At 40.0% G+C, this 18,432-nt stretch overlaps 3 protein-coding genes across 3 annotated transcripts; 2 read left to right on the top strand and 1 right to left on the bottom strand.

The window, feature by feature from the left end:
- Positions 1-11,266: 11,266 nt before the first annotated feature.
- LOC130709923 (protein FAR-RED IMPAIRED RESPONSE 1-like) lies at positions 11,267-12,682 on the top strand. The gene is made up of 2 exons (XM_057559052.1): positions 11,267-12,219; positions 12,306-12,682. Exons 1-2 carry the CDS (start codon positions 11,306-11,308, stop codon positions 12,658-12,660), a joined length of 1,269 nt encoding a protein of 422 aa, XP_057415035.1. The 5' UTR covers positions 11,267-11,305; the 3' UTR covers positions 12,661-12,682.
- Positions 12,683-13,192: 510 nt separating this feature from the next.
- LOC130709924 (uncharacterized) lies at positions 13,193-14,231 on the top strand. The gene is made up of 2 exons (XM_057559053.1): positions 13,193-13,554; positions 13,649-14,231. The coding sequence occupies exons 1-2, from the start codon at positions 13,309-13,311 to the stop codon at positions 13,841-13,843; spliced, it is 441 nt and encodes a 146-aa protein (XP_057415036.1). The 5' UTR covers positions 13,193-13,308; the 3' UTR covers positions 13,844-14,231.
- A 976-nt stretch (positions 14,232-15,207) lies between these two features.
- On the bottom strand, positions 15,208-18,416 carry LOC130715249 (protein MAIN-LIKE 2-like). The gene is made up of 4 exons (XM_057565326.1): positions 18,135-18,416; positions 16,592-17,602; positions 15,746-16,506; positions 15,208-15,657 (listed from the first exon to the last, which is right to left on the bottom strand). Exons 2-4 carry the CDS (start codon positions 17,595-17,597, stop codon positions 15,316-15,318), a joined length of 2,109 nt encoding a protein of 702 aa, XP_057421309.1. The 5' UTR covers positions 17,598-17,602; positions 18,135-18,416; the 3' UTR covers positions 15,208-15,315.
- Positions 18,417-18,432: the final 16 nt, after the last annotated feature.

The raw sequence follows: 18,432 nt of genomic DNA on the forward strand, positions 1-18,432 counted from the left end.
ATCCTTCTTGTTACAGAAAGCATGATACACACTTGAACCATGGGAACCCTATTGAAATGAGTGTAGAGAATCAACTGCTGGAAACCCCACTGAATGTAAAGGTTAGATTATTTTTAAATTTTTGTTTGATACTTTTATTTTCCATTGATTTCATATAAATTTGTTTCATGACCCACATTATTATTGTTTTGTTAAAAATTTGTTGACCTTCACTTTGAATTCAAAAATGATTGGTTTTGATAATTTTGAAACTCTGCTAATATATGTAAAATCTTAAGAGTTTCCACAAATATATATTCAGTAGGATCTTTCTGTTAAGCTTTGGTAAGATTGTGAATATCAATAGGTTAATTAGGTCCCCCAAATCGATCGATGAACCCTAGCATTTAGTTATACTAGAATGCAAGTCTCTTGTTCTGGATCCTCAGGAGGTTACGAATCAATTCAGTGTTTTGAATTCTAACATGGAAAAGGTCATGTTTGCTGTTGTTGTGTTGAGTGAAGCTTGGTTAAGCAGTTCTCACCAAAATACTCAATATGACACACCTATATATGAAAATATCCACATAAGCCATACTTTTACCACATTGAACCTTACTTTATACAATGAAAGGATGGTTGAAACTAAATCTATTCTTAAGAAGTTTATGAACTGGGAGTGATCAAGCAAGAGCATTTACTGGGAATGATGATCTAACATTGAAAAAAGCTCAAAGACTGGCTAAGAAACTATTCACTCCTCCTGAAATAGCACCCGAAGACTCATTTTGGGCTCCTTCAATATGTATTAATTTCAATCTGAATTATTCTAGTATGTTTATTGTTGCCTATATTCTCTAACCTGTATACATGAGCTCCCTATTATTTTTTGTAGTGGTTAACCACAATGTTTGGACCAAGGCATGTTTTCGCTCTAAACTCTACCGAAGCATTTGTAGCGTTATACATATTCAAGAAACCAAACATTGATAATTTTGACACGTAAGTCAATTATTAAGAGAAAACACTATACAAAATATTTTTATTGTTTTTTGATTTCAATTATTTCTAATATTTTGTAGGATTGAGACATTGATCAGACCGGTCAGCGACAATTCTTTTGCTACTCGAAAGATAATGATGTGCTTAAAACCAAGAGGTGAGATCTATAAATAATTTGAAGCATATAAATTTATGATTTATAAAAATGTTTGCATGTAGATTCTTAATTTATTAGTGTGCAAGTTGACATACGATGTGTGTAACGCCCCGACTTTCGGGGGTCACCTTAGTAGCCTGCTAAAATAAATATGCAATGTCTTCCAAAATGATTTATAAAAGCGAGTATTATTTTTTTCTTCTCAAAGGATTTCCAAAATATGTCATGCATACTCCCAACTGTAAATAAATTTATATCGAGCCTTGAATAAGGCAAGTACCCGAGGGTAAAAATGAAAGCACACAACCTACGAAACCTAACAAGAATCAAATTCAAACATAATCTATTATGCAAGGACACCACGAATCCGACATACTCCCTACGATTTTCACATCAGGGAAACGCAGGAAAGCAACGTATCGGAACCTACCCGAAACCTCAAACATAAATTCATAAAACCTCTATGCGAGCTTTAACCGATAATGGTAAGCTCTCTAACCCAAGGCTCTAGCCTTACACCAGACTCTACTCCTCGTGTCTTCCACTATTCTTCAAGTTGTCATCTCTAACTCGCACCAAGGTCAAGCTTCATCAAAAGTCCTTCCATCACCTAATAGCGTTAAGCGCCCAAACAACAAGTAGCAAACAAAAAGGGTTAACTCCATACAACTACCACATATAAAAGAGAAAAACATGTTATTCAAATCTAATACATGCCGTGGTAAGTAAACTACTAATTTAATTCAGGATAGAAGACAACATATATCCAACGACATAAAATCAAATCAGATGTCAACAATCTCAACAATATAACATCAAATCAAATATCAACAACCCCAACAATATCACATCAAATCATATATCAACGACCTTAACAATATAACATCAAATCAAATATCAACAACCCCAACAATATCACATCAAACCATATATCAATGACCTCAACAATATAACATCAAATCAGATATCAGTAACCTCATCAATATAACGTCAAATGAGATATCGACAACCTCAACAATATTGCATCAAATCAGATACCAACAACCTCATCAATATAACGTCAAATCAGATATCGACAACCTCAACAATATCGCATCAAATCAGATACCAACAACCTCAGCAATATAGATTAACTCAACTATCAACCACTTAACATATGAGATGACAATAAAACCAACAATATGAGTCAATCAATAACGTCTCAAAAGACGGGACAATGATAGGACCACACCTCCTCATCGCCACTTTCACATCATCACACAGACAGGACAATCATAGGACCACACCTCCTGATCGCCACTTAGCGTCTCACAAGACGGGACAATCATAGGATTACACCTCCTGATCGCCACTTATAGCGTCTCACAAGACGGGACAACCATAGGACCACACCTCCTGATCGCCACTTAGCGTCTCACAAGACGGGACAATGATAGGACCACACCTCCTCATCGCCTCTTATAATGTCTCACAAGATGGGACAATCATAGGACCACACCTCCTGATCACCACTTAGCGTCTCACAAGACGGGACAATGATAGGACCACACCTCATCATCGCCTCTTATAACGTCTCACAAGACAGGACAATCATAGGACCACACCTCCTGATCGCCACTTAGCGTCACAATGGACGGGACAATGATAGGACCACACCTCCTCATCGCCACTTTCACCTTAAGCCTTATATGCCAAGTCAGACAACAACTCCCAATCCAATAGTTAATTCAGAGTAACCACATGTTATTCATAATCACAACATTCACACAAACACATCAAGCTCTACTTAGCGATGAAATAATAATTCAGTGCTGTAAAACATAACCGTGTCATATCCATTAGAAAGCAGTAATGACAGAAACCAGTAAACGGCCGAAGCCTCTCAGAAAACGGAGACACACGTCTCAATAAGTTCACTCGGCCGAAGCCTCCAGAAAACATTTTTCCAGTTCAGCACAATAATCATAATCCAATGTCAATCAATATAAACATCTTCATCTCAAACGCAGGCAGTGCGATAAAAGCATGCAAGACTCAAAGACGCGCTAAAACTGAGTTACCCTTACCTTAGCCAATTTCTCCATCCAAGCTCAACATCCCAGTCCAATCCAAGATAAAGCTCTCGAACCCAGCAAGTTCCCCGGGCGCCCTCCTCAGTTGTGAAACCTCACCAATTGCTCCAAAGTCTCTTTCCTCAGCTCAACTCGTTCCAAACCTCGAGGCCTACGTATAGCAACTTTCAGTGCGACGATCAGGCAAGAAACGGCGAAAATCTTCCTCTCCCTCTCCTCCCTTGAACTCGCGACCACCATGGGTGAATGGTGAGGATTTTTGAATTTTTCTCCTATTTATAAGAGATGGAAAACGCGGGAAAATAAAAATTTCGCGATTCCGATTTTTCCTGCGCATTCCTCCGTGAATTCTAAGAGAGATTCTGGCGACAGAATTCCAGAACTCAAAACAGGTTTCTTGGAATTAAAGTAAACGATCCAATGTCGGTATGAATCGATTTAACCCGAAAAACTACTTTTTGCAGTTGATGTCGGATGAAGAAACTTTCTTCTGTAGAAAGGTCGAAAATATCACAAGAAATGGGTGCATGCGTGTGAAATCTTCATTTGAAGCTCCGAATAGAAAAAGTCTTCATCGACAGTTTACTTTAAGGTTCTTGAGCTATCAGGGATTCAGTTTCGACAAACTTCCGAGAATCGAAATTGATCGCTCGTACATTCTAGAGTTTCGTGTCGAAACTCGTCAAGGAAAGGAATAAGAGAAATTCTTATAATTCTCTGAATATTTTTGAATTCCGCTTCTACAGTGCTTTAAGAGCGGATTAGCCTTTTACTAACGCTTTCGCCCTAAGGCGGAAGTGAATAAACCTATAGCGACTATAGTACTATTCTTAGTCATTTCCTGAACTTTCTCCTTCATAATACTAATCCAAACATCAACCACAAGTCAAGTTCCTCTCACGCTAACACAAAATCCTATGCATGAGTTGGAAATTAATTATTTATTAAATTCTAAAATCCTGGGTTTTACAATGTGCGTTTGAACTCAAATTACCCAGTTGATTGGTTTCTACCAATAACCTCTGTTGTAAGTTCAAATTTCTGAATTTATTGAGAGCTCCATATTTTCTTTAACTTGACAAATTATAAAATCGTTTTCTAACATGTCTTCACATCAATATGCACTATCCTGGAATGCACCTTCAACTGTTCTGAAATAGAATTATCAAGATGCTTATATGAGGAAACTTGACTTCACTACCAAGGTAACATCAACTATGAAGAATTGATTTCCATGTATACTTTCAAAATTAATCTGCTTGAACGTATATCTCATAATAATTTATTAACCATGTTTTGTAGATTTTTTTTCGAGTAAATGATAATAATACGTACTAGTACCTTCTTGTGGTTGACCTTGTGAAGAAAGAACTGGTTTTCATGGATTCGTTTACAGCACCTGACATAATTGATATGAGGGTTTTGCAGACATAAGTTATGGTAACTATAATCATAGGAAATTTGTTCATTAAACCCTACCACTACCATGACATATCATTCTACTCATGTTGTGACCTAGATTGTTTATCTAGAACTGATGTTTCCTTACCAGTCTTGGTATGAGTATGAAACAACCACACAACCAAAAGTTTCAGAGTTCAAAATTGTGGTTCTAGATGGTGTAGGCTTGCAAAATGATGACAGGTAATTTTTAATTTTTTTTAACATTTGACGTATAAAATTTCTAACCATAATTGGACATGTATAATTGGTAGCCTCAATTTTTGAGATTATTTTAGCAATGACTGTGGTATATGGGTTGTTGCTCAATGGATGGAGAAATATTGTTTTAATTTTTGCACATGTTTTCTCCTAAATTAATGGTAGGTCTGTTGTCATATTACTTCGATCATCACCATTCATCCCAGCATAACTTCTATTACCTTGAATCTTTGATTGGTTAAGACTATTATACTGATTGGGTATAGGTCTTTCAACCCAGTCAAAATAATCACATACATGTGCATATAGAAAATAGAAAAATTACATATATTTATCAACATTATGTGTTCACATGAATAACCAAAAATACTTTACCTTAAAACTACAATTATAGTATCTGCATTCATAATTTTCTTTTGACCAAGAAGTTCTCAATAATGCAACATGATCACATTTGTAGATTCTTTGATTTTCACGACTTGGGGAACTATATGATTGAGATACCATGATATTCTTTCATATTGTGGGAGACAATCTCTTGTTAATTCAGGTTGGCAGAAATGCGTTCATAAGCAACCATTAAATATACTAAACTTGTAGAAAATTTCCCCAACTAAATGTAAAGGTCGTACAAAAGACAACAAGTCCCCTTGAAAAACTAGAACAACAAAGTAACATACAACACAACAACAGAAAAGGAGAACATTACAACATAAACAATAACGCACAAGGACATCATGCAAGGAAAGAATGTAAGGACAAAATGCAAGACAAGGAAGCGACATAATGACATAAACATCATAATTTTTGTTGTGACTGTCACAGGGTCATGATGCTTCTCCATTGATTCTGATTAACACAATATCAACTAAATTATGGTTTATATTTCCCCAAAATTATAACAATAGGAGGAACAATTTCTATACAACAATCCCAAACCCGCCTACGTATCAGATTTTCCTCAAATTACAAAAATTAGGGTTTCGAGTTTAATCCAAAACATGTCTTTAACGACTTTCATAAAAAAACTAGGGTTTATCATTTACCCTAATTCACAATACAGTTCTCGATTTTCCACAGATTCAAAATTAGGGTTACAAAATACCCCAAACATTAGTTGAAATTCACAATACAGTTTTCAGTTTTCCACGAATTCAATATAATAATGGAACCGAGAGTAGAAATTCTCCTCAAAATGGCTCATGAGATAGTCAAATGTTACCAAAAACGAAGACGAGTAGATTCAATACATACTTGTAGACAACAATCACTAAAGCGAGACGAGGGTTTCATGGCAGCTAACAGATTCAACACGAACTTAAAAGGAAGACGACGATTGCACAACAATGATAAAAAGTAGAAGATGGGACGGTGAAGAACAACACTTGTTTGCCTCATATTTGAAGTGCAACGATTTTGATGGAAGCAAGTTTACCCAATTCACCAAACCATTCGAATTGAAGTTGCAATACATGGTAATTCGTATTAGCTATGGTAAAACATAGTTTAGCAGAGATAATTATTAAAAATGGGGATGACATATTTAGTAAAGTAAAATTCAGATGGGGTAATAACGTAAATAGGGTAAAATAGCATCCAATTAGCACTTACTTATCCATGTCATATTAGGTGTACATACATTACGGGTCCACGTCACTACTATAGCCTACACTCATCTGAATTTATGGTCACCCAAGCATGCACCGTGTTTATTTATATTAGTGAATTAGTAAATAACGTTTTTACTTCGATTCTAATTTTAATGGTGCTACTTAGTATGAATTAAGTGATTATGTAGTGTAAAATTTGTTGAGACAGACAACTAATTGATTTTGTCAAGTCATGAAATATATTTTTATTTGAATTGAAATTAAAAATTAATGTCATTCTATGTGACCTAATGTGAATGGATGACAATGTAAAACAATTTTACAGTGACGGTACATATCCATTAAACTAAATATGGTGAACAAATTTAGAAAATGTAAGAATGACTATGTTGCAAATTAATGGTCTTTGATAGAAAATAAAATAGTTAAGACTTTGGCATAAAACAAGAGAGATAATATGAAATAAATTCTTACATTTTGTTTTGTAGTAAGAAACAACATTAGTCTTCCAATTTATTTCATCTCTGACAACAGTTTCTCTCAATAAGATAATAAAAAATATAAACAAACATCTAAAAATTTGAAAAAAATGTTTTTTTAATTAACAAAAGTTAAAACAAGACCACACACTTAATATCATTCATCTAAACATGACTGTTATTTTTTTTGTAAAATGTACACATGATCAAGGTTGTCAGACTCGTGAGCCTAAGCAGACTCATTTTGGGTAGGTAGACCCCTGTCACATGAAGAACAAATATAAACATATAGTTATTTAATCAAATAAACTCAAAATCCATCTTCATAATAAAGCAATTAAACAAAGTTTAACAAAGTACCACACCATAAGTTGTAAGTACCAAAACAAAGTACATACTCCAAGTACCACAACATAAGCATTAAAGCAATGTACATAAATAACCAAAAAGCAAAGTTCATAATTCATGATGTTTTAACAAAATTAGGGATTTTAAGTTTTTTTTAAAAACGTGACTCGCTGACTCAGTCATTAACTCGCGAGTCCACCGAGTCTGAGCGAGTCCGAGCCAGAAACGAGTCTGATGTCGAGTCAACCCGTTTTTCACACCTAGACTCGCGAGTCTACCGAGTCAGTGAGTATACTCGCAAGTTTGACAACACTCCACATGACTATATTAATTCGTAATTCATATTATTATGTAGTTATATGACTTTTACTTTTATCTTTATTTTTATGATTAATTTTTCTTTATCATTTGATAAATTTATATATTTTTCTCATAGCCGACCTCACTTAGTGAGATAAGACTTTTGTTATTGTTCTATATAATTTTTTCATGTTGGTCTAGTGATAACCAATCTAGACTCCGTAAGGATGAGAGTAGAAGTTTAAATCCCGGGAAATTTTTTGTTGGAATGGACATACAATTGTTTTCCAAAAAGGTAGCGACATTTGTCTAAGAAAAAAACCACACATAACCAACAATGTATTTGTCTAGTAGTAAGCAAGATTCACCCGTAAGGGTGATAAATCGTAGAAAAAAGATATTTGTTTCCTTGTTGGAACGAAATACTACAGTTCACCGAACGAGTGAGATCATCCGTCAAATAAAACAAATAACAAACATATATATTGAGAAGAGGGGGATGCGCATGTGGGTAGGGTTGAGTCTGTGCGCACGCGAGCGACTAATGTCTGGAAGATTGGTAAATCTTGTGCCCTGGTTTTCTCAGATACTAACTAGGAGGCTATTGAGACTTGTGTTAATCATCTTAAGGCGACTCATCTTGAGAGATACGGTGGTGGGTAGGGCCTAATTTTTGCTGGTAAAGCTTTGGTTTCGTAGTGGGGGCACAATTTTTTTCTAATAAATTGGTTGTTTTGGTCGATGATAGTTTGTGGCAGTTACTTTGGTTTTCGTTTGTTTTCGTCTTTTCCGTGCTTCCGTTGTATCACCTGTTGTCGAGAGGGCTTGTTTCTTAACTTTGAATAATATATCATTTCTTTTGCTTTATAAAAAAATATTGAGAAGAGAGCATCTTCCACCCACCTCCTATACAAGCAATTGTACACAATTAATAACTTTAGATAAAACATTTTTATCAATCTATCCAACTGTAGAATTCTAATTGTTCATTACCTTCATTATTTGTGTCAATGGTAAATTTTGACAAGTATTAAATAGTTATTTATATATATATATATATATATATATATATATATATATATATATTAAACAGTAAACAAATTCATATAATTATATACATCACATGTTAGAGGGCCAAAAATGAAGGGGTTGGCTGTAAAGGAGGTCAAGAGTTCGGGATTGATAGTGCTAATGTCGATGGAGGTTAATCCTATTTCGTTGGTATTTTCAGAGGCCCAAGGCTCTATAGGCGTTCTGACGAGAGCTAGACATGATTGGCTTCAAGCAAAAAAGCTTAACATGGTTTATGAAGGGACTGATGACGATGCAGTTTCAAACTTAGTGAAGCATTTTTCAACCACGCAGCCCAAGTGATCAGGCTGAGTTACAAGATGGTTGGTGTTTTTGAGATCTTCATTGCTGGTGGTCACTTTTTTTCTCATAGGTGTGCGATGTTGAGTCTTTTTTTGGCTTTCTTTTTGTGCATCATCGTTATGTCGAGTTTTAGCGATTTGTAGTTAATGTTGTATCGGTGGGTTGTGGCCTTTTGTTCTTTACCCCATTTTTAATTGGGTTTGTCTGCTTTTGTCTCCCTTTTTATGTAGGGTGTGCTTTGATTTCAGGGATTGTCCTCATTCTAGGGAGATTTGGTCCCGATTGGGAGCGTTGGCTTGGAGGAACTTCCGTCAAGATGATGTGTGGAAAGTTGGGTTCATGATCTGGCAAGAGGAACACATGGAATCGAATTTCTTGGAGCTCTTTGGGGGATTTGGAAATGGAGGAACAATATGGTGTTTGAAGCTCCGCCATGGTGGGTGGAGGAAGCTTGGAGGAGAATCGACCATGAGATAAATGAGTTTCGCAGGGTGTCGGGTGATAATCTGGGCGCTGAGAGCGGCGATTGGCTGAGCCTGCGGTGGTTGCCTCCTCCTCCTCAGGGGTGGGTGCCTCTCAATACCAATGACAATTATCGGCCAGATAGCTTGAGACTAGGTGCGGGTGGTGTTTGTCAGATGCTCAGGGACACTGGTTGTTCGGATTTCAGGAGCTTGGATGGTAGAGGCATTGGCGCTACGTGATGGGCTCGCGGTGGCATGGGATAAGGGTGTTCGATGGCTGGAGTGTGAGGTTGATAACATAGACTTGGTGAAGGCAGTGAATGTCAAAGACTTAGGGATATGTGTTATAGAAATTGCTCATATTCAGGGGATGTTTCATTAGCAATGGAAGGTCACTTTGAGAGGTGTCCATAGAGACAGTAACAGAGTTGCAGACATGTTGGCAAAATCAGCTTGTGTGGCCTTGGGCCTTTGAGTTCTCTATCATGGGCTAGAAGTGCTCTTGTTAAGGGATTCTCTTGGGGTTACTTAGTTTTCGTTGCTTTGTTTAGTTTTCCGATGTATCGAGAGAGAAAAAAATATATTGTAAAAAAAAAATATGGCCCAATTTAAAATAAAATTAAAGGCACATGTTTATGCTCATGAATCAACTTTTAGAACAAGTGCTGATGCCCCTAACCAACGGGAGTTGGGTTTGGGGCCTCCCCTATGGGGCTGCGCGCCCCACCTTTTTTTTTTAAACCCAAAAGTGCCCTACGGAAAGGTACTTTCCGTATTCAATTTAACTGAATACGGAAAGGTATTTTCCGTATTATATTTTGATGAATACGGAAAGGTATTTTCTGTATTTAACTCTGACAGGATTCCCCCTTTTTCCACCATTACTCCTCCCTCACCAACTTTCACCAACCCCTCACCAGCCCCCCTGAACCTCCTCAATGCCTCCAGACCACCCTCTCTCTCACCCTCTCCTACCTCACTTTCATTCCCAAGCTCTCCACCACCATCCACTCCTTCATTTCCCAAGCTCTCCACCACTACAACAAGTGTTGTAGTAGAGGTAAGTCTATGTGTTTATTTGTTGTTATTTTGTAGGATTAAGTAGTGGAAGTAGTTAGATTAAGTAGTTTAAGTAGTTAGATTAAGTAGTTTAAGTAGTTAGAAGGATGGGTTTTTGAATTCTGAGTCGTGATATAATACGGATTGTTATCTTCCGTATTGAATATGGAAAGGTACTTTCCGTATTCAGTATGGAAAGTAACAATCCGTATTCGGTATGGAAAGTATATTTCCGTATTGAGTATGGAATGTAACTTTCCGTATTCTCTTCCAGGGATGACAGATTCATTTTTCTTTGGTGAGTCACAATTGATTGAAGCTGGATTTCACAATGGTCAACCTGAAGAGGCCACTACAGAGGTGCCACCACCAGCATTTGTGCCCCCGTGTATAAGTATAGATGTCTCGCATTTATTTGCAACTGATCAGGTATTCTTTGAACATATTTTTGCATTGTTTTGAGAGTGTAATATATCAATTCTTATTATGTCTTGATCACCCTTGTAATCAATTCTTATTATTATAACAGATTTTCCCTACCCGTGATGATCTTATCAATTGGGTTCATGGAATTGCGATTGAAAATGGATATGTTACGTTGATCACAAAGTCAGATTATGGTGGGAATGGAAGCAGAAAAGCTTATGTCATGTTGGGGTGCGAGAAGCATGGTAAATATGTTCCTTATAGAGACCCTGACCTTGTTGAAGGGACGAGATCACAAAAGACAGGTTGTCCTTTTAGACTAAAAGGACGACCTAGGAAAAATGGCATAGATAGAGATTGGCGGCTAAAGGTGATGGAAGGTATACACAACCATGAACCAGCTAGGTCACTACTTGGGCACAATTTTGTTGGTCGTCTAAAACCCGGAGAGAAGGAGCAAGTGGGAAAAATGACAAGGAGTTGGGTTCCACCGAGAAAGATGTTGTTGACTTTGAAGGAAAACAATCCTTCAAACTTGACTACCATATCTCAGATTTATGGTGTTTGCAAGAGGTTAAGAAAATCCCTCCGCGGGGGATTGACAGAAATGCAACACTTGTTGAAGAAGTTGGACGGTGACAAGTATGTCCACTTTGAAAGACATGAGCCTGGATCGGAAGTCATTAGGGATGTATTTTGGGCTCATCCAAATGCTATCAAACTGTTCAACACATTTCCATATGTAGTGATTATGGATTGCACATACAAGACAAACAAATATGCAATTCCCTTGCTTGAGATTGTTGGACTGACTTCCACAGATAAGACATACTCCATAGCCTTTTGCTACATTGTTAATGAGGGCACAGATGACTACGTTTGGGCACTGGAGTGTATGAAGTCTCTATTAGCTGATCAAGCCATGTTGCCTAAGGTGATTGTTACTGACAGGGATCTTGCCTTATTGAGTGCTGCTAAGCAAAGCCTTCCTAACACTACACATTTATTATGCTTGTGGCACATCAACAAGTGTGTTTTGGCAAAGTGCAAACTCTATGTTGGCACAGATGATTTTGCTGAGTTGGTTATGATGAAGTGGGCAGAGGTGGTGGATGCTGCAACAGTTGAAGAATTTGAAGTGAAATGGATGCAATTGTTTAATATGTGCAAGGCAAAATACAGCAACTTTACCTCCTATTGTTCTACTACATGGTTGGTTCACAAGGAGAAATTCGCCAAGGCATGGACAAATCATGTGATGCACTTTGGAACAACAACAAGTAACAGGTAAAAAAATTACATGAGCTTAATTTATGCGTTGTTTGTTCATTTGATAGATTGTTGTTAATAAGATATCTATTTGTTGTTTGCAGGGCTGAGGGTGCACATGCCAGTTTGAAGAAGATGTTACGGGATTGCAAGGGTGACCTGGCCACTTCATGGGATGCGTCGCATAGTTTGACATGTAATCGACATACTGAAATATTAGCATCGTTTGAGCGCAGTATTCACAGAATTGATCACATTTTCATGTTCCCATTTTACACAAATATTAGAGGATTTGTGTCAAACAAATGCCTGCAGCTCATCGACGATGAACATATAAGAATGAAGTCCTACGGCGGATGCGATTGCTTGTTGAGAGAGACTCATGGACTACCTTGCGGTTGTGAACTTGCAGGTCACCGGTCAACCACTCTCTTGTCAATTAATTCTATTTGTTATTGAAAGTGACACTTTTGTGAACTTGCAGGTTATGAAAGAATTTCATATGAGTCAATTCATCCATTCTGGAAGAGACTGAGTTGGGAGCATGTACCTGAACCTGTTGCAGATACTACCAGCAACCATATTTGCGGCATGAACCATGGAGATATGCAACCAGAAGTTGAGGCATTGACACATTATTTCAGTTCTTTGGATACTGGAGGGCAGAGTATGGTAAGGAGGAAGCTTCAAGCGATCTATTGTCCTGAAAGCAGTTCACTTTGTACTCCTGCGGTTAAGATAAGGTCCAAGCGCACTCTTAAGGCGAATGAGAAAATACCACCTAAGAATAAAGCAATAGGATCCTTGACTCGTGATCTTTCAGGTTTTGAACATGTTGATAGGGAGATCAGAGAGGCAAAGAAGGTTTCACAACCACCAAAGAAGAAGAAGCGTGTGAAGAAGTCTGATACAAGCTATTTCATGGGTCATTTTCCAGCCTTTTTCCACCCATATATACAAACAGTTCAGAATGTTGAGGATGATAGTAACTGTGGCTATAGAGCCGTTGCTGCATTACTCGGACTACCATCAGGTGAGGAAAGTTGGTCATGGGTTAGGGCAGCGTTGATAGAAGAACTTGAACGACACAGAGGGTTGTATGATGAAATGTGGTCCAGACATGTGGTTAATGCCTTACATTCCCGACTCACTCTTCCTCCTGGTGATCCGGCTACCGAGGATAAATGGATGCAACTGCCAGAGATGGGATACCTTGTAGCAACCAGGTTCCAAGTGGTTTTCATATCCATCTCCTCTACGGGTTGTTGGTCATACCTTCCACTAAGAGGAGAAGGTCCACCGGATGTACATCCTGTTATAGCTGTTGGTCATGTGATTAATCACTTTGTACAGGTATTTTTTGATTGAGTACACTAATATCCAATTGGTGAATTGATTTGTTGTATTTGCAAGTTATCTAATTTTATTGTTATTCTCTATAATGTAGCTCCATCTAACTCCTGGACATTCTATGCCGCCAATTGCTCTCCAGTGGGAACGGTATGTTGATCCTACATCAGTAAGCTGGTGCGCCCCATATGGTACACGTTTAGGAAGATTCACATCAGAATATGAAGCTTGGCTTGTTACTTTTGGTGTTCCTCTTATTCACCAAAGCTATGTAGACATCACCTCAGATTGACACCACACTTTTGTGTGATATTCATTTGTAAACGCTCTGTAATATTAATCTGATGGGCCTTGCCTTTATGATGTTCATTTGTTGCTTTTAATAATATTAATTTGATGGTCATTGTTATATTGATGGGCCTTATTATTTTGAATCAGCATCAGGGATAATTAACATAGACAACCACTCTGTCATCAGAGTCCTGTCATTTTCATCCACCCCATCATCAGAGTCCTGTCATTTACAACCACCCCATCATCAGAGTCCTGTCATTTCCAACCACCCCATCATCAGAGTCTTGTCATTTTCATCCACTAAATGACGAACTTGAAACCTGACATTACTATCTACCACCAACCAACCCCAACCACACTTGTATTATCCACCAAACACCATAAATCTTTTGACCATTCTGCTATAAATCTCTCTGGGTTCTTTATTCTTCTTCATCCTTTTCTTCATGTCTTGCTTTCGAAGATAAAAAAAACAATGGAACAAGACTGGGATGCATTAGTCCGCCGTTGCAAACGTCAAGGCAGCACTTCTAGCAGCTCTCGTCCTCTCATTCTTGGGCCAGCTGGCGCCGTCCAGGCTGCCATGTATGGGCGTAGATCCAACCCTAACACACTACTCATTCCGACCCAAGAATTTGTGAGGCATGCTCTCGAAGACAGATCAACCGAAACCGATCCTGATTTCAATTCAAATGCTTGGCTTACAGCCCTGCAATTGGTGGAATCTGCCACTCCGCTGGGCACAATCACAACGAATGTTGAGAGAGTAGAGAGTGTTGTTGCTGTTATTAAATCATGCACTCCCAATGGTTTCGGAGATGCCAAAGTTACCCTCAAGGTATTTGCTCGCTTTTGTCCAGCTTCTTTAACCGTCAATTTGTTGTCTCATTTTCTCTCACGATTGCATTGATTTAGGACCCTACGGGCACCGTTGACGCTAGCGTCCATCGCAAGGCCTTCACTGACGGGGAATTTAGGAATGTCATAACTGTTGGATCTGTTCTTGTTCTCCAAAAGGTCTATTACCTTAAACATTAATCTTGCTTCCTTTGAACAAGTACGCATTAATCTTTTAAATTTGCAATTTACTTGCAGGTTGCTGTGTTTGCACCGAGTAAATCTGTTCGTTATCTGAATATAACGTTGCCCAACATAGTCAAAGTATTTCCACAGGATAGCGGACCCCACGACTTCATCGATATCACTGAGGATTAATTTTGTTTTCGTGTTGCTTCTGAATAATTTCGTGTACCCTTTAAACTGTTTGCCATGAATTATTTATGTTACTTATCCTGCCTTTGATTATTTACGGTGTAGTTATACGGGTTTTTTTCAAGAGAGTCCTAATACAAAGAGTCGGCATATAATGAGTGAAAATAGAAAGCATGATTAATATAAAGAGAGTCCTAATACAAAGAGTCACATGTCATAATATAAAAATACAAAAAAAATATACAAATATATAGTCAATCACTCGCCCCGACCCCTACCGGCCCCTCTACGACCTCTAGGTCCACGGGCTCTGCCTCCACGGCCTCTGCCTCCACGCGCACCCTCTGCAGGAGCACCCTCTCCACGGGCTCTGCCTCCACGGCCTCTGCCTCCACGCGCTCTGTCTCCACGACCTCTGCCTCCTGCAGCTCTAGCTCCTCGGACAGCAGCAAAGGCTACCCCCTGGGTACCAATGAAGGCATTGGATCTAATAAGATCCAGTGCCCTCTCAGTGAGGGATCGGGAATGCGTGCCCTCTGCAGGAGCATCTGGCACCTCGAGTGACTGCTCCAACAAGTCCACGGCCCGACGCATAACAGTCTGCAAAAATAATGTAGATACATTAGATACAAATAAAATATCATGAACAAAAAATCACAATTGAATGGAAAATAAAATTCAAACTTACCACTGCACTGAACTCCTCCCTCCTATCATCAGGGATGATGAACCGATGGGACACAGCGCTGTACCACCTCATGTAATCCTCCACAGCCTCTCCCGGATATGTAGCGGGGATCCCCTGAGGGCGGAGGTGCGGCGCAAACTCAGCAAAGGCAGCATCTGCGGTCTCAGCAAGGGACCCAGACGTCTGGATCTCAGAGGGGTGTCGAGGGACATCCTGTATGAAGCCAAACTGGCGCAGAACCCTCTCTGGTAGATGCCGTCGAACAACACGGCCAAATGGCGACCGGATGTAGCCAGAATACATGGCCCTCGGATCCCGTGGTCGATGAGCCCGATGGTCCTCAAATGGGGTCCATATAACGTCATCCACCGTCAGCTCATCGAGCATGACTCGCCTCTCATCAAGGCCTGCATGCCCGACCCGGGACATAGCCCACCGCCGCGCCCTAGGCTGGTCCTGCGAGTACTCCGGATCCGCCCTACGGATAATGACGCGGTCAGAAAGGTACTCGTAGACCCATCCTAGCAGGAGCGAGGTAAAACCTCCCATCTGGGCCGTCCCCCTCCTGGACGCTCGACTAAGCTGGTCGTATAGCGTAGCGAGCGCAATCGCGCCCCACGCGTACTCGCACACTCGACCAAGATCCTCCAACATCCCTATCCAGTAGACGGTCGTATGGTAGCCTCCGCTCTTGCTAGCAAAGAGCGTGGCGCCTAGCTGGTTCACCAGCCAAATCCGTGCAGCGTCCTCATATCGGTGCTCTACAATGAAGTGAATTAAGTTAATAGTTTATAACAATACAATAATAATAGATACAAAGACAATACAATAATAATTAAGACATACCCGCCAACGCAGCCTCATACCGGGTCTGCAAGACCCCAAAGCGAATAGTCTGGGACCTATTCGTATCAAACTCAGCCTCATAAATACCAACAGATCCTCCCATCAACTGAGCACAGAGCGCTGCACACTCGTCCCTCTCCCCCCTCCCAGGCGTATAGAACCTCGACCCCATGGGGAGATGGAGAAGAGCCGACACGTCGTCCAAGGTGATAGTCATCTCCCCGAACGGCATGTGGAAGCTACTAGTCTCCTCATGCCATCGCTCCACAAGGGCCAAAATAAGGCCTGCATCTGTCACCGGGTAGCTGCAATATGGTAGCTGATGAAGACCCGTCTGCTCAATCAACTCTCGAACCCGCCTGTGACTGTCTGAATCACCATCACAAGCAAGGTTCCAAACCTTCCCCCCAGCTGTGGCCACCTTCAACTGTCGACGGTCCACATACCGCTCGTCTGTGCGTAGGAGTGCATGCCACGCCCAGGGAGCCTTGTGATCAGCATAATGGGTGAGGAGCGATAGCTCAACAGGCCCCCCCGGAAACGGCGGCAACCTCTGGATCAGGTCCTCCTCGCCACCCTGTGCCCCCTGCTCCCCCTGCTCTGGCGGCAGGACATCAGCATCAACAGTAGGCGGAGGAATACTATCCTCGTCAGATCCTCCCATGCCGGATGAGGCCTCGCCTGATGACTCCTCGCCGGAAGACTCCTCGCCTGAGGACTCCTCGCCTGAGGACTCCTCGCCTGAGGACTCCTCGCCTGATGACTCAACCATGGGAGAGGGCGGAGAAACAACTGTAGGTATCTCAACCGTGGGAGACGGCGGATAATCAACCAGAGGAACCTCAATCATGGGAGACGGCGGAGAAACAACTGGAGCTGAAGCCTCCACCGCCTGAGAGGTTGCAGCATGATCGCCGCGCCGGCTAGAAGCATGTAACCGCCGGTGTCTATCCTCAGTAGCCCCGACATCCTCACTAGAAGCATGAGACCTCTTTCTGTTCTTCATTCTCACTATATATTCAGAGCAAACATTCACTATATATACCATTTCAGCCATAGACAGAAACATGATGCAAGCAAATGGAAAATTCCTAGAATTTTATAAGTACATAGATGATAATCGGATCTTCTGTGGATTATGCATGCTTGGATCAACTTTTATTTTCCTAATAATCAATTATGGCATCTAGAAACTACTCACAAATGCTTTGGAAACCTTCTATAATTGATTCTGAACCCAGAATCAATTATAAGTGTTGGGTTTGGTTCTGAGATGAATACGGAAAACGTTTTTCCGTATTCAATACGGAAAACCATGTTCCATACTGAATACGGAAAACCATTTTCCATATTCAATACGGAAACCTGTGATCCGTATTTACCCAGAAACGCCATTAACGACAATGAGCTATCGGCCCTAAACCCAAACCACATTCAAGACATTTCAGCCAACAATACCTCTACACAAGCAACAATCGACTACCCTAGGGTTCAATGATTAACATAATTTCAAGTTAAATGGGGAAAATCCAAAAATCCTTACCTCTAGGTTTCAATTCTGAGAATGGGGTTGTGAAGAGCTTTGATGGAGATGATGGAACCTTTCAAGTACACGGTTCAAGCAAGGGGAGCGACAGAGATCGAAGGTTGAAGAGGGGAGAAGAGCTTGGCAAAATACGGAAATGGGTTTGAAATGGGTTTGAATAAACCCTTGCCGGTTTACATACTAATATAATACGGATATTAAACTTCCGTATTCAATACGGAAATGTGTCTTCCGTATTCTATTAAAGGGGGGCGTTCCAGTAATTTCCCCACTTTAAGTGGGGCGGGGAGCCCCA

This window comes from Lotus japonicus, chromosome 4 (assembly GCF_012489685.1).
Source record: "Lotus japonicus ecotype B-129 chromosome 4, LjGifu_v1.2".
In the NCBI taxonomy this organism is placed as follows: Eukaryota; Viridiplantae; Streptophyta; class Magnoliopsida; order Fabales; family Fabaceae; genus Lotus; species Lotus japonicus.

What these genes read in the sequence shown, in the direction of transcription:
- LOC130709923 (XM_057559052.1), top strand. Translation starts at nt 11,306, where the DNA reads ATGGAAGGTATACACAACCATGAACCAGCTAGGTCACTACTTGGGCAC. An exon ending in GGAACAACAACAAGTAACAG is followed by an intron (nt 12,220 to 12,305) that starts GTAAAAAAATTA and finishes TGTTGTTTGCAG; the next exon opens with GGCTGAGGGTGCACATGCCA.
- LOC130709924 (XM_057559053.1), top strand. Translation starts at nt 13,309, where the DNA reads ATGTGGTCCAGACATGTGGTTAATGCCTTACATTCCCGACTCACTCTT. An exon ending in TGATTAATCACTTTGTACAG is followed by an intron (nt 13,555 to 13,648) that starts GTATTTTTTGAT and finishes TCTATAATGTAG; the next exon opens with CTCCATCTAACTCCTGGACA.
- LOC130715249 (XM_057565326.1), bottom strand. Translation starts at nt 17,597, where the DNA reads ATGAAGAACAGAAAGAGGTCTCATGCTTCTAGTGAGGATGTCGGGGCT. An exon ending in GTATGAGGCTGCGTTGGCGG is followed by an intron (nt 16,507 to 16,591) that starts GTATGTCTTAAT and finishes ACTTCATTGTAG; the next exon opens with AGCACCGATATGAGGACGCT. An exon ending in GGGAGGAGTTCAGTGCAGTG is followed by an intron (nt 15,658 to 15,745) that starts GTAAGTTTGAAT and finishes TTATTTTTGCAG; the next exon opens with ACTGTTATGCGTCGGGCCGT.